This window comes from Enhydra lutris, unplaced genomic scaffold (assembly GCF_002288905.1).
Source record: "Enhydra lutris kenyoni isolate GAN:26980312 unplaced genomic scaffold, ASM228890v2 scaffoldscaffold7, whole genome shotgun sequence".
Classification (NCBI taxonomy): domain Eukaryota; kingdom Metazoa; phylum Chordata; class Mammalia; order Carnivora; family Mustelidae; genus Enhydra; species Enhydra lutris.
Genome location: NW_019154091.1, coordinates 8,598,205 through 8,612,741, shown reverse-complemented (window position 1 = coordinate 8,612,741; position 14,537 = coordinate 8,598,205). Strand labels below are relative to the sequence as shown.

Below are 14,537 nucleotides of genomic sequence, written 5' to 3'. Positions count from 1 at the left end.
GAGCTATATTTCAATGTCTGTGGTTATAATTGTGCACAGGAATTAGCTAAACGTAAGTAGCTGAACACGTAGGGAAACGTAGAGCCTTTTATCTTGACTGTAGACCTCTACACTGAAACTTTTCTTCCAATAGAGCGGCTAAAACAAGTTCTGTACGTGCATAAAGTGGGAGAATCTTCAGAAATTAATATAGAGCTTTAGGAATAGTTTGCCTTTATTTTATTTTTAGAACCATATTAATCTTTGTCTTTCATTTTTTTTCCCTGACATTGGAAAGATTAATTGAAACATGCTAGTAGGAACATTATACCAGCTCGAAACCTTGATTTAGTAAAATCTCAACATACAGATCCTTTGTCCAGTGGTAGTACTTACCAGGAAATGTATTCAGCTTACTCAGTAGACCAAAAGGGCATTTAAAACTACAAATACTAAGACAGGGAAACTTCCTGTACTTGGATTGTGCTCTAGTTAGAAAAGTTTAATTGCATCATTAGGCTTTTTCATTAGTGAGCCAAATGACTTTAACACCCTGCCCTCTGCACTGGCTTGAATTCAAAACTATGGTGGCATTTCAGGGAGTGAGATTACGGTAACATTATGGCAGCTAAGTGCATAAATTGAATGTAAGATGCTGAATACTTGCTTGAACTGAGTCCCACTACAGATTCTTGAACAAATTGCTTGAATTCTTTGTAACTGATTTTTGGGGAATGTTCCAACATAATTTTCAAATTGTTTATGTACCAAGGTAAAGCCTTAATTTGTATATGCTTTAGCACAATAAGATTCACTGCCTCTGGGATGCTGTTTAGTTTGTATTTTGTTTAATGTTTTTCTCATAGGAAGAAAAACCGGACTTCTGTACTTAGATCTATTATACATTAAAAAGCTGCTCTTTCAGCATTAGAGCTATAAATGAATGTTATCTTATGGGATAAACAATCTAGTTTTTAGCTATATGAGCCATGTTTATTATGGTGCTAATGTTCAAGAGCTACTTTTGGATTATTTCCTCCATTTTCTGTGATGTGCCTAGTGGCAGAGCTCACCAATTCATGCTTGGGCATGTTGCAGGTCTTGGGGCCTCCAGCTAGTTCTTTTGGTGTTCTGAGTCCACACCTTCTTGATGTGTTTTGGTGGGAGACAGAAAGTACCTTGATTTCTAAGCTCAAAGAGTTTTACAATTGACCTTATGAGTGAAGAATTTTGGAGCTTTGTAAGACCTTTTTAGCAGTAGTGATCTCAAACCCATTATGAGCTCCAAGCTCCCCCTCCCTTGTGTAACTGCTGGGAGCAGTAACATCACTGCAAGCCCCTGGAATAGCTGGAAGGAATATGATCTTGTAAATAGGAAAGCTGTCACTTAAAAAAATTGTATTGTTTACCTACTAGCCATGTATCTCTTGAAATCATTTTGTCATGTTTACAATGATGTACCTTACTGGTAACAAATTAGTTTGATGTTTAACAAATAGTGCCTTTAGTAAATTATTTTACAACCAAAACATGTTGTTTTTTGTTAGATCAACTTAGCTGAATGTAAAGTCTACACTGAGATATAGAACAAGAAATCTAAGTTTCTGTTCATTGGCTAGGTTTTAGTTTTGTTGTAAATTTAAGAGACTTACTTTTTTTATATCAGTTTTACGTTTGTACCAAAATTGAGCATAAAGTACGGAGTTCCCATATACCCCCTTGGCCACACACACACAGCCTCCCCTCAAAGGTTTTGGTTTTGAGGGATTAAAGTAAAAGGCTAAGTGACTTTCTCTCATATATTTTTACAATGAAGTTAAGTACTGAAACAAGCAACCTATACTATTAGAAACAGCAAAGCTTCCAGAGTGGTTTTTAAAATAATCTCCCTAAAATTAGGTGCAAAAGTATACAGCAGCTAACCCAAATATAAAGTAATCCTTGAAATTAAAAGAGGCTAGACTCTAGTATCTTGACCACATAAATTTTTAATGAGGTATAATTACATTAACAGTTGAGGTAACAACTTGCATAGGTATTTAAATGAGTGATTTTAAACTTTAGCCATTTAATACTGAAGCTGTATTTTTGGCATAAATGATTTGTCTGTTCAGAGATAAATTCTCATTGCACTTCATGATCAGCTGCCCCAATGACCCGTTCTCTGAAATTTAAGTAAAATTTACTAATAGAGGTCCTTTTCAAGCTTATACTTAATAGATGATCAGTAGCAGAGAACAGCATTCCACAGGATATTATCTTTCACTGAGATTTCAACCTGTAGGGAAACCCTCTTAAAAAAGGAAAAAATCTTCCAGTGGTTAACCCTGAGCTAAGATGTTAAATAGCTGATCTATAGAGGTTAGTGAAGAGTTACCAGCAGTTGGATTTTGAAGAAATCTAGTAAGATTATTAAGAGCAGAATTTTCATACTGTATTTTTTTAATAAGATGCAAGTTTAGATAATTTTTAATTAAAAAAGTAAGGGCCCAGTGTTTGAGTATCTGAGGCTCCTAATCTTCACATAATAGGAGCAAAACTTATCCAAGCCTTTAGCTATTTAGAAATATAAGATGCTGAACATGTTGCTCAGTTGCCAATTTTTTTTCTCTTCAAGAAGACAATTTTTTTCCCTCAAAAATCTTGATACGATATGGTACAAAGCTTTTAAGAGATCTAATGTTAAACATATAAAATGAACTTATTCACGTTAAACTGTACTTGTATATCATAATACACTGCTGAATTCAGATTTTTGATAAGACTGTTTATTTAGAATCTGGACAAACCTGTTTGCTGCCAAACAAATCATCATTGTAAGTCCCAGCCATCATTGTTTTCATGTCCACAGTACTGAAGTAATTTAAATATACTATTTATAAAGCTGTCATTTTCATTTTGGACTATGCCAAATAAAGAACAATTATTAAAACTTAATAAATTTTTGGAAAAATGGAAGTTCCGTTCACCAAAGTAATGTCTATTCTGAGCCCTGTAACACACAAAGCCTCAGGAATATAAATTAGTGTGATTGATGATTATTTAGGTGATACCTTGATATTTCACAGTAGTAGTTTAACTCCCTTCAAATGGCAAAGATAACTTCAGCAACAGATGGCCTGAAAGAAATTTTTTTTTTGGTATGACTATTAGTAAAGAAAGTATCTAATTTTCCATCTAATAAGAATTTGTATAGAAAATGCCTATAAAAGATAAATAAATGTATAAAATGCCACCTGAATTTCGGTAAAAGATTGCACAAATTCATGATCTGAGCCAATTAAGACATCAAAATAAAAAAGAGGTAATGCTAGTCTGAAGTAAACACAAAGTTTAAAACTCCCAAGTACTTGAAAAAAGTTTAGTTACCTGCTTGCTGTCATTGATACACATATTTATGCTAATCTTGTTTCTGTAAAAGGAGTTTTGTTGTAGATACAAAATGTATAAACAGTGCACTGATTCCTAAGTAAAAAAACAATGAAACTCCAAATTGTAAGCCCTTTTAAAAAGTATATATAAAATCGCAAGAAGAAAGCCCCACTGTCTTTGGATCAGCTAAGGATTTCATTAGAAGAGGTATCAGCTTCTTCATTGGGATGTTGGCTACCAGACAGGAATTCTGGAGGCAAGAGTTTAGAATGTCCATTCTCAGTAACTCGCTGGGTATAAAACAAGATATAAGCTTGGGCCTTGCATACTTCATCCATAGTGCACATGCTTAGCTTGGAATCATTGCAGTGTACCCAGAACCCTAGAGTGAAGCACAGAAATATACCTTAATGTTTATAAAATAACTTTTTAGAAGTTTCTAATATAAATTAAAATGGATTTAAAGGCATTATGGTCTCAATGAGAGTTATGTTTCTTTGAAGGGAAAATAATCAGCCAATTCATTTCTATTAATGAGAAATATAGCTTGGCAGTATGTTATTCTGGAATCATCTACCTGTATTCTAGAAGTAATCTGAAGTTAAAAAATCTTATTAGTTCACTTGACACTATCTTTAATTCTAGGTATAATCCGACCAGTTAATGCTTTTGCTGCTAATCATACTGTAAAGCAAACAGTGTGCAACTCACTCTTGGTAGTTTACTGTTAAATTAATTGCATTCGTGGATTATGTGGGCTTTTTCTCCATCTTTTTTTTGGGTGAGGGGGAATGGTATGAATGGGGAGGCTCAGTCCTCGTTCAGTAGTAGTTGAAGGAAGGGGAAATAAAAAGTGAAACCTAAGTCAATTTTGCCACCTATGAAGACTGTCCTTGAGGGTCCATGGAGGCAGTAAGTGAAAGTGAGTTTTAAAACCTGAACTCGGGGTGCCTGGGTGGCTCAGGTGGTGAAGCGTCTGCCTCTGGCTCATGTCATGATGCCAGGGTCCTGGGATCCAGCCCTGTGTCAGGCTCTCTGCTCAATGGGGAGTCTGCTTCTCTCTCTCCCTCTGCCCCTCCCCCCATCCTTTCTGCCCCCTCCCTCTCTCTCTCCCTCAAATAAACAAAATCTTTAAAAAATAAAAAAGAAAACCTGAACTCAGAGTTTGTTCTAAATATCTGTGATCCCCAGTTCATTAATGCTCTGTTCTCTAACAAAATTAACAAGATGGAACCAGTAGACAGAGGACTTGTCCTTACAAATACGCTTATAAGATAGCAAAATGACTTTTAACTAATGTGACCATCCTTATTATCCTATTGCTACAGCCTCTGAAAGTCAAAGCTACTATAATCCTGCAGAAAATATTCCATTTTCTGCACAAATCCTTGATTTCTTTTTGTTTTTTAAGAAATGCAGAAGTATTATTGAAAAAAAAGGGTCAGGGGTGCCGGGGTGGCTCAGTGGGTTGCCTCTGCCTTCTGCTCAGGTCATCCCAGGGTCCTGGGGATGGAGCCATGCATCGGGCTGTCTGCTCAGCAGGGAGCCTGCTTCTCTTCCTCTCTCTCTGCCTGCCTCTCTGCCTACTTGTGATCTCTGTCTGTTAAATAAATCAATAAAACAAAACAAAACAAAAAAAAGTATTGTTAAAAAAAAAAAAAGGTCAAGTGGCTTCACTGAAGATGATTAGTGGCCAATTTAGAAATTGTAAAGCCTGAATACCAGTTTCCAGGTGTGACCCAAAATAAAATACTTTCCCCATCTATATACCTCCTTCAGAATTATAGCAGTAGGCAGTGTAGTGTCCTGAGCCAAATCCTTTCCCATGGTGCATTACTACAGCAGATAAATCATAGATAAAACATTCTGGTCTGAGGGATTTCAGGGATTCCCTGCAGCAATAAGGCTCCATGTTTAAGATTTCTTCAAAGCCAACATGAACACCAATTTTCTCTCGGTTATTACGTCCTGACCACCTGTGAACAAACCAGGGTAAAATAAAAAAAAGTCAAGGGAATATAACCATGTACTAGGTTCAGACAGTCATAATAAAAGGCCTCAATATAGAATACAAAGTGTCATATGTAAAATAATGTAAATATAAAATCCTTTCAGCACTGAAGTTGGCTATAAATGGAAAAATTTAGGTTCATTTAACAGGTCTGGTCAGGTTTTAGAATATTTGTCTTCTGCAGTTAATTGATAGTGGAAGTAAATCAGCTTTCAGCAAAGGAAATTATGGCCTAGTAGCAGTTGCCCCCTTCTAATAGACTAATTCAGGGTACCAAAGGGTTTTTAATTCTCTCTTGCCTTGTCACACCATGTGGAAGATACTCCAGAATCTAGAATTTGTTCTTGGGAGACAAAACCTGGACCTTTCCTGGCCAGGTATATGGAAAAAGCAGAACAAAAAACAGGCACCTCTAATTCTTTGGAACACTTTAGAGCTCTTCTAAGAAAAAAATAGGAACTGTAACCCTTCCCTGTAAGTCAGCACAACACTCATTAGGGATAGAACTCAAATAATGCCTCTGTACTGTCATTTTCTCAGTCTGTTGGTCATGCTTCCTCTTATTGAACCAAGCACAGCAAACAATGTTTTTATCACGCACACAGTATGAGCTGGTGCTACAGGGGAAAATAATGTGTTGTTCTAGAAACTGTAATGAAGCTTGGTTTACAGTGGTACAGAGCCAAAAGACAGACACAGATGAAAATATGATAGCATTAAAGTACTAAAACATGAGGTTATGACAATAGTAAGCAGAGAAGGAGAAAGGAAGATAGGTTTTGTGAAGCAGAAATATGTGAAAATACTATTAGCACACTATAAAATTGTGTGGAACTAAAGATGAGACTTGCAAATTAAATTATCTGGTGGGAGTCAGAGTCATATCCCAAAACTTCTCCCATGAAATGTATAAGATCCTATATTCAATGCACCTGTTAAGTAGTCAACATGGAAGACCAAGCATATAAAAAAATGGGACTTGCTTAACACAAGTTCCTATAATTCCTATCATTCAAAAGATTCTTTTAGTTTACCATATCATTCAAACTTTACATTATTTAATGCTAAATAATGCTAAATAAATATCATTTAGATGATAATCCATCTAAATAGACAATACTCATTCCTATTGATTAAATTGGGTACCCAGTTTCTTTTCTGCTGATGGAAATACAGTAAAATGATAACAAGATAACACTATACCCCAAGTTCATAGTAGTTTGCTTCAAAGAGAAGGGAGAGCATTGAACTGGGAGGCACACATGGGGAGTGTCTAAGATACCAGAAATGTTCCATTTCTTACGCTTTTTCAGAGGCTCCTCTATACCCCTCCCCTATCCCATTTTCCCTTTTATATTTTATATATCCGATATATTTTATACATTGGCAAATACAATGGTGCTTTTGAACAGATGAAGAAAAAGGAGAAAGATAAATGTGGTAAAGGCAGCATAAACAAAATCTCTGAATCAGAAATAAACATGGCATGAAGGGTCAAAAATGTTTTGGGCAAAGGACAGAGATAGGGTCAAATAAGTTTAACTCAAACAAGAGCTTAAAATACCAGATTAAAGCTGCAATTAGGAAGAACAGGAAGTTCTTCAACAGTATCATAGCCAATTCAGCACAAATTTAAGTAACCAAAATTTAAGTCTTTTCAGTTCTGTCTTTACAGAATCTCGTTTATGCTCTTACTTCTCCATGCTCCCTGGCCCTTCTTACCTGGTCATGGACTACAATATTAACCTCCTAACTAATCTTCTTGTTTTTATTCCACTTGTATTAATGCACAGTGGCAGGTCTCACCTGATTTCACTAAACCTTTTTTGTATACCCTTCCCTGTTCTTCCTCCATACTTCATGTTACTCCCTTAGGCTAAAGTGCTCCTCCTCCTGAATATGCCCCATTAATTCACTTAATAAATATTTTGGGGCAACTACTATGCACAGAACTTGGTTCTGGGCCTTGAGACACAGGCATAGACAAGGTCCCTGTCATTACCGAGCTCTTGTTCCACTGCCAGAGGGAGAGGGGTAAGTAAATAAACTACAGATTGCAGGTAGTGGGTTTTGCCATTTATGCAAAAATGGGGTAATGTGATAATGAGGGTTGGGTGGTGCTATTTTTAAATAGGACGGTTGGGGAAGTGTGCTCTTAAGAATGGACATATGGGGGCGCCTGGGTGGCTCAGTGGCTTAAGCCTCTGCCTTCAGCTTGGGTCATGGTCTCGGGGTCCTGGGATCGAGCCCCATATCGGGTTTCCTGCCCAGTGGGGAGCCTGCTTTCCCCCTCTCTCTGTCTGCCTCTCTTCCTAATTATAATCCCTCCTGCTGTCAAATAAATAAATATATTAAAAAAAAAAAAGGAATGGACATATGAACTGAGACTTGAATGACACAAAGACCCCTATGCCATCAGACTTTGGGAACATTTAGACATCAGCTAACTCCCTCTTCCAAATCTCTGATAAATCAATTTGTATATAACTTGTGATACTTAGCATTTTTCTTTTTTCTTTTTAATTTTTAAAAAATTTTAACGAGGCTCCATGCACAACATGGGGCTTGAACTCTCAACCCTGAGATTATGAGTCGTATACTCTACCAACTGAGCCAGCCAGGTGTCCCCATAGTATTTCTATTTCACTACTATTTCTGTGCATGCCTGACTATAATCTTGAGGAAAGACTCCTACTTTATATTCCACAAGGAATATAGAACATCTTGCATTTAACAGCACTCACATGTTACTTGTTGACTATATCTTTAACAGCTTCCATAAGTAACTGAAATAACTGGGAAGTGGGGTTGAGAAGAAAGAGGTACTGGACTTTTACTTTACCTTCTGCAAAGTTTGGATTGTTTTAAAATATTTTATTTATTTATTTGGTAGGGGTAGAGATCACAAGCAGGCAGGCAGGGAGGCAGGCAGAGAGGGAGGAAGCAGGCTCCCTGCTGAGCAGAGAGCCTGATGTGGGGCTCGATCTCAGGGGACTCGATCCCAGGACAGAAGCTTTAACCCACTGAGCCACCCAGGTGCCCCAAGTTTGGATTGTTTTAAAAAACATGTATTATTTTAATTATTTAAAAAAAAGAAAAACTTTAAGGGGAGCCTGGGTGGCTCAGTTAAGTGCCTCCCTTGGGCTCAGGTCATGATTTTAGAGTTCTGGGGTCAAGCAGGCTCCCTTCTCAGCAGGGGAGCCTGCTTCTCCCTCTCCCTCTGCCCTGGCTCATGTGTGCTCTCTCTCTTGCTCACTCAGTCTCTCAAAAAATAAATATAATCTTAAACACACACACACACAAAACTTTAAACAAGCCAAAAACCAATATGTATGAAAAACATAATAGTCTCGAAAGTTTTCAAATCATCACACATAAAGTAACTTAAGAACAAGCTCTAAGGTTAACATGGTTATTGCGAAGTATGAAACCATATGCTTTGCTTAACCAACAGTTTTGCAAAGTAATTTGTCTGACTAAATGTATTTCTGAACTCTACAGTCTTTTTTGTTTTTGTTTTTGTTAACTGCTCTGAATTGAACTGCTATACCTTAGATATTTTCCAAGAATGAGGCAATTGGGTCAAATACTCAAGTTATGAATTTAAAACTTTTATACCTAAAACATGTTGAATATTAAACTCTGTAAGCAGAAGCTTACAAGAATAATATTACAGACCAAAATGTGAAGGGTCTACTCATTGGCGATGCATTCTACAAGGGAAACTAACCAGACGCTTAGTTACTGAAAATGGTGTCTATTGATTAAGGCTAGAGATAATGACAACATTTTTTTTTATCTTTAAAAAAACACAAAAGTAGGGGCACCTGGGTGGCTCAGTGGGTTAAGCCTCTGTCTTCGGCTCAGGTCATGATCTCAGGGTCCTGGGATCGAGCCCCACATCAGGCTCTCTGCTCGGCAGGGAGCCTGCTTCCCCTCTCTCTCTCTACCTGCCTCTCTGCCTACTTGTGATCTCTGTCTGCCAAATAAATAAAATCTTTAAAAAAAAAATTAAAAAACACAAAAGTAGATAGATGTGAAGTCATCTACTAGCCAAGTATATACTATTAACATCTGATTCATCACATGTGTTAAATTTTGAAATACTATAAGCACAAGGAATGATTAACTTCAGAGTGTGTATTTGGAGGGGTGACTGACTGGCTGGCTCAGTTAGTAGAGCATAAGACTTGATCTTGGGGCTGTAAGTTCAAGCCCCAAACTGAGTATAGAGATTACTTAAAAACAAAAAAATATTTAAAGCAAACAAACCAACATACAAAAGAAGTGTGTATTTGGAATACTACTACTACTAACCTGAATCGTTTGAGATGTAGTCTGAGAACTTGAGGTAGGTGGCAAATCATAAGCTGTTTTTGTGCTTCTGTGAGTACAACTGATTTTGAAGAAAACCTTCTACGCTTTGCTGTGATATCAAAGACAGAATGAGAATCAAATTTAAAGATAAAAGGAAATATTGAGTAAACTTTAAGCACTTTAGACATGTATTATTAAACATTTTCTCTGTTACAGGTATTGTATTGTGGTACAGATAAAGACATGGCCTCACAAAAAACTTAGAGGCACACAATTTAAGAGCTAGTCAGGCAGACAGACATGTAAACAATTAAGCACCTGATTTAATATACTCTTACAAATAAGGCAAAAGAATGATCTAGTGCTATAATATTTTAAAATGGATTTGGCTATGCCAATTAGAGGATAAGTTAAAACTGTCCCTAAACATACTTTAATATACTCTTCTCAAATTCTTAATTTAAAAAAGCATCACAGTTCATCTACTGAGGCTAACTGGAATGCCGGGGTGGGGTCCTTACTAGTTCAGAACATCCTTCCCCACTTTCTGACAGAGCAGTCCTCTTCCAGCTCTGAGCCTAAGGCCTCCCTCAGTGTCTTGCTTTTGCTATTTTGGTACCAGATCTTAAACAAGCAGCACTTAGGATTCTTTTTGTTGTCTCTTCTGCTTCTCTGGAGGTCCACCCATGAATTGTGCCTGCAGCTTCTGGCTGTGCCACTATCCACTAGAGTTTGCTCCGGATACCCAGGAGCTGTCCTTCAACTGATACAACAGCTCTGACTCAAGCCACAGCACCAGCTGCTTCTCACGCAGGTGGTGGAACCAGCCCCCACGAGGCTGTCCTGTAAGCTGTCTACATTTGCCACAGGTGGCCTGTCCTCTAGGTCTCTATCCCTGAGATCCAGCTATCCAGTGCTGCTGAATGTCCTGTACCTACTTTTGGATCATCTCCCTGAATACACGGCTCACATATAGCTAGATAAGTGATACCAGGGCGCCAGGTTGGCTCAGATGGTTAAGTGTCTGCCTTCGGCTCAGGTCACGATCCTGTGGTCCTGGGGTTGAGCCCCACATCAGGGTCCCTGCTCAGTGGGGAGCCTGCTTCTCCCTCTGCCTCTCTCTCAGTCTCTCATGAATAAATAAATAAAAATTTTTTAAAAAAGTGATATCAACTCCCTGACTTATAATTTTAAACATCTGCCTTTATATATTAAATTACAGCAGCTCTTTTAGGACTTTGAGAGACCCAGTAAACACACACAAAAATGTTATAAAACCGTATTCTGCATTTGTTCATGATATCTTTCTATTCCCAGATTTGGTGGATGAAAGCATCTAGGACCATTCACATTTATGTCCAAGCAAAAAAGTACGTCACCATTTGAATTTGATAAAGGTTCACTTTTTTTCAAACCTTATAAATCCTAGGCTATTTATCACAGAGTTCATATTAGATAGCACTCAGAAAATGTTCATATAAGTTATTCTAAAAAAACCATCAACTGATGTGACATTTCTTCAATGCTGAACTATCCAATACATCTTTTATATTATCTTAGAAGTTTAGTATCTAAAACCCTAAGATCATATTTTTCAAACATGGAAATTAGAGAGAATACCTAAAAATGTATAGCATAAACACTAAGATACCACACACACATTGATAGAGAAGATAAAGACACCAGAAAAAGATACAGCAGCTCTGTGATGTTTTATACACAATTTCCCTGAAGAATGACGCTTCCCTTTAACTGAAAGGATTATTTCATTCCCCAATGCTGGGGGGGAGGGGCTCTCTCAGAGAGAATTTCTCATAATAGATCTTAATTGTTGATTTCTTCCATTACATATGTGAGCACCTTGAAAGTGTTTTACTTCTATCCAAAGCAATTAGAACAATGAATAATATAGAAGAGATAGTCAGTAGATGGTTTTTTACTAAATCTTTGTTTTTATGAAGCCTATCTCTATAGCAGTAGTCCAGCTATGTATTTCCTATTGTATAGGTATGCATACACACTTATATACATATATTATCTATACATCAATGTTCTGATATGTAGCAAAAAGACTCTTAAAGCATTTTACTTAGTACTAAATAATGCGTTTTCCTTTTACTAGTCCTCATCGCTACTTTATTCTACCTCACATATTAAGTTCAGATTTCTTATTTCATGAATCCTTTCCCTCCATATTTGACTATGGGATCAAAAAAAAAATTTAACGTCACCAATAATGCAAAACACATAGTTCACAAATGCCAGTTATAAAGTAGAAATATCTATCCCAGTTTCTTTTGATGAACTAACAAAATAACAGTTATTTCCAGAACTGCTACTTCAGGAATTTCTTTCAGCTTCCTCTCATTTGTGTTATCCTTGTTAATCTTAGAAAAGCAAAGAGAACATACAGTCTCTACTTACAGTTACAGTGGTCACATATGTAGATTTTTCCTTCTAAAGCTTCAGTTTCTGTGAATTTGGCCAGCATTTCAGTAACCAGACATGGCTGGGAAGCAATATCTTTTCCATTGCATTGGTATCTTTCTGGAAATTCCAGTGATAAGTCCCAGAAAGGTTCTATGGTATTTGATTTGTTTTCACATGCAAGACATGTAACCTGCAAATAAAAATATTAGTTTCTCAGATTACAATCCTATCAAAATATTTACTCCCTTCACTATAGAAGTCACTGCTGTAAATTAGCTTTTCTTCTGAAAATACACTGTCAGAATTCTGAGTAATCTGCTTCATATTATTTTCAGGGATTTTTTTTCATTATTATAATTTTTCCTTTCAATAACTGTCATTAAACCCACTAGTACTGGTAGGGTTTATTTTATTTATTTATTTTTTAAAAAGATATATTTGTCAATGAGAGAGAGGAGATAACAAGCAGGGGGAGCAGCAGGCAAAGGGAAAGGGAGAAGCAAGCTCCCCGCTGAACAGGGAGGTCAATGTAGGGCTTGATCCCAGGACCCTGAGATCATGACCTGAGCAGAAGGCAGAGGCTTTAAGCCACTGAGCCATCCAGGTGCCCCTTTCCTTACTTATCTTTCATTAATTTTCTCTCCCCAAATCCCTGTAACTTTTTAACAGTGATACAAATAAAATACTATTTGTATATTTTTATATATAGCCCTACCAACTGATAACTTCAAAAGACAATACATTTAATGTAAATGATGTCATACTCTCACACGCATCCTTGCACAATTCAAAATATGAAGTTGTAACTTTCTGGAAAGAAATTTGTAGCCAAGGATCAAAAGTCCTACCCTTTGACAAAGTAATTCTAGGACTCTGTCTTAGTGAAATCATTAGAAGAAAATGTATTGAGACATTATAATAACAGAAAAATTGGAAATAGTTTACAAGTCAACAATACAGGAATGGGTAAATAAATTATGGTATATACATATAATGGACGTTGACATGTTGTTAAAAAAAATGATCAAATATCTTAATGACTATGAAAAACCTTTACCTTAATAATGAAAAAATGAAAAAAAAAAAAGATAAATTTGGGGTGCCTGGGTGGCTTACTTGGTTAAGTGACTGCCTTCGGCTCAGGTCATGATCCTGGAGTGCCTGGATGAGTCTCACATGGGGCTCCCTGCTTGGCAGGGAGTCTGCTTCTCCCTCTGACCCTCCCCCTTCCCATGCTCGCTCTCTCTCTGATCCTCTCCCTCTCAAATAAATAAATAAAATCTTTGGGGGAAAAAAAAAGCAGGTAAATTCATCATGACTGCACAAGTAGGAGAAAATATAAAATGTACAGAAGAGGGGTGCCTGGGTGGCTCAGTCAGTTAGCATCTGACTTTGGCTCAGGTCATGATCCCAGGGTCCTGAGATAGAGCCCTCTCTTGGGCTCCCTGCTCAGTGGGGGATCTGCTTTTCCCTCTCCCTCTGCCACTCCCCCTCCTTAAGTTCTTTCTCTCTTCCTCTCTTAAATAAACAAAATTTTTTAAAAAATGTGCAAAAGAAAGGGTTGCGTGGGTGGCTTAATCAGTTAAAATGCCCCCCCCCTTTTTTTTTAGATTATTTATTTATATGATAGAGATCACAAGTAGGCAGAGGCAGGCAGAGAGAGAGAGAGGGGAAAGAAGGCTCCCGGCTGAGCAGAGAGCCTGGTGCAGGGCTTGATCCCAGGACCCTGAGATCATGACCTGAGTTGAAGGCAGAGGCTTAACCCACTGAGCCACCCAGGTGCCCCATAAAGTGCCTGACTCATGATCAGATCTTGATCGCAGGGTCAATGAGTTCAAGCCCCGTGTTGGGCTCCACATGGAGCCTACTTAAAAAACAAAAACAAAAACAAAACTTTTTTTTTTTTAAGATTTTATTTATTTGACAGAGATCACAAGTGGGCAGAGAGGCAAGCAGAGAGAGAGAGGAGGAAGCAGGCTCCCTGCAGAGCAGAGAGCCCAATGTGGGACTCGATCCCAGGACCCCGAGATCATGACCTGAGCCAAAGGCAGAGGCTCAACCCACTGAGCCACCCAGGTGCCCCAACAAAAACAAAACTTTAAATAAAAATAAAAACAAAAATTTTAATGTATAGAAGAAAAAAAAACCTAGAAGAAAGTATACCAAAATATTAATAGTTTTATGTGTGGGTTGTGGGGTTATGGGATAAGGGGATGATTTTTCTTTTGCTACGTAGACTTACCATATCATTCGGGTTTTTATGACTATATATTACTTCTGTTTATAATAGTGCATTTTAACTTTGTTTTAAAGTAAGCTCTGGGCCCAACATAGGACTTGAACTCACCACCTCAAGGATCAAGAGCTGCATGTTCTACTGACTGAGCCAGCCAGGCTCTCCTATTAATGGTGCTTTTTAAGCTTTTAG

At 37.4% G+C, this 14,537-nt stretch overlaps 1 protein-coding gene across 1 annotated transcript in view; it reads right to left on the bottom strand.

The window, feature by feature from the left end:
• Positions 1-2,438: 2,438 nt before the first annotated feature.
• The window catches only part of LOC111142100 (ubiquitin specific peptidase 44), a 30,775-nt gene continuing 18,676 nt past the window's right edge, over positions 2,439-14,537 (bottom strand). The window contains exons 3-6 of the mRNA XM_022495054.1: positions 12,104-12,299; positions 9,680-9,788; positions 5,122-5,327; positions 2,439-3,733 (exon numbers count right to left, since the gene is read on the bottom strand). Of these exons, the coding sequence (XP_022350762.1) occupies positions 3,534-3,733; positions 5,122-5,327; positions 9,680-9,788; positions 12,104-12,299 (711 nt within the window). The 3' untranslated portion in view covers positions 2,439-3,533. The remainder of the gene's footprint in view (positions 3,734-5,121; positions 5,328-9,679; positions 9,789-12,103; positions 12,300-14,537) is intronic.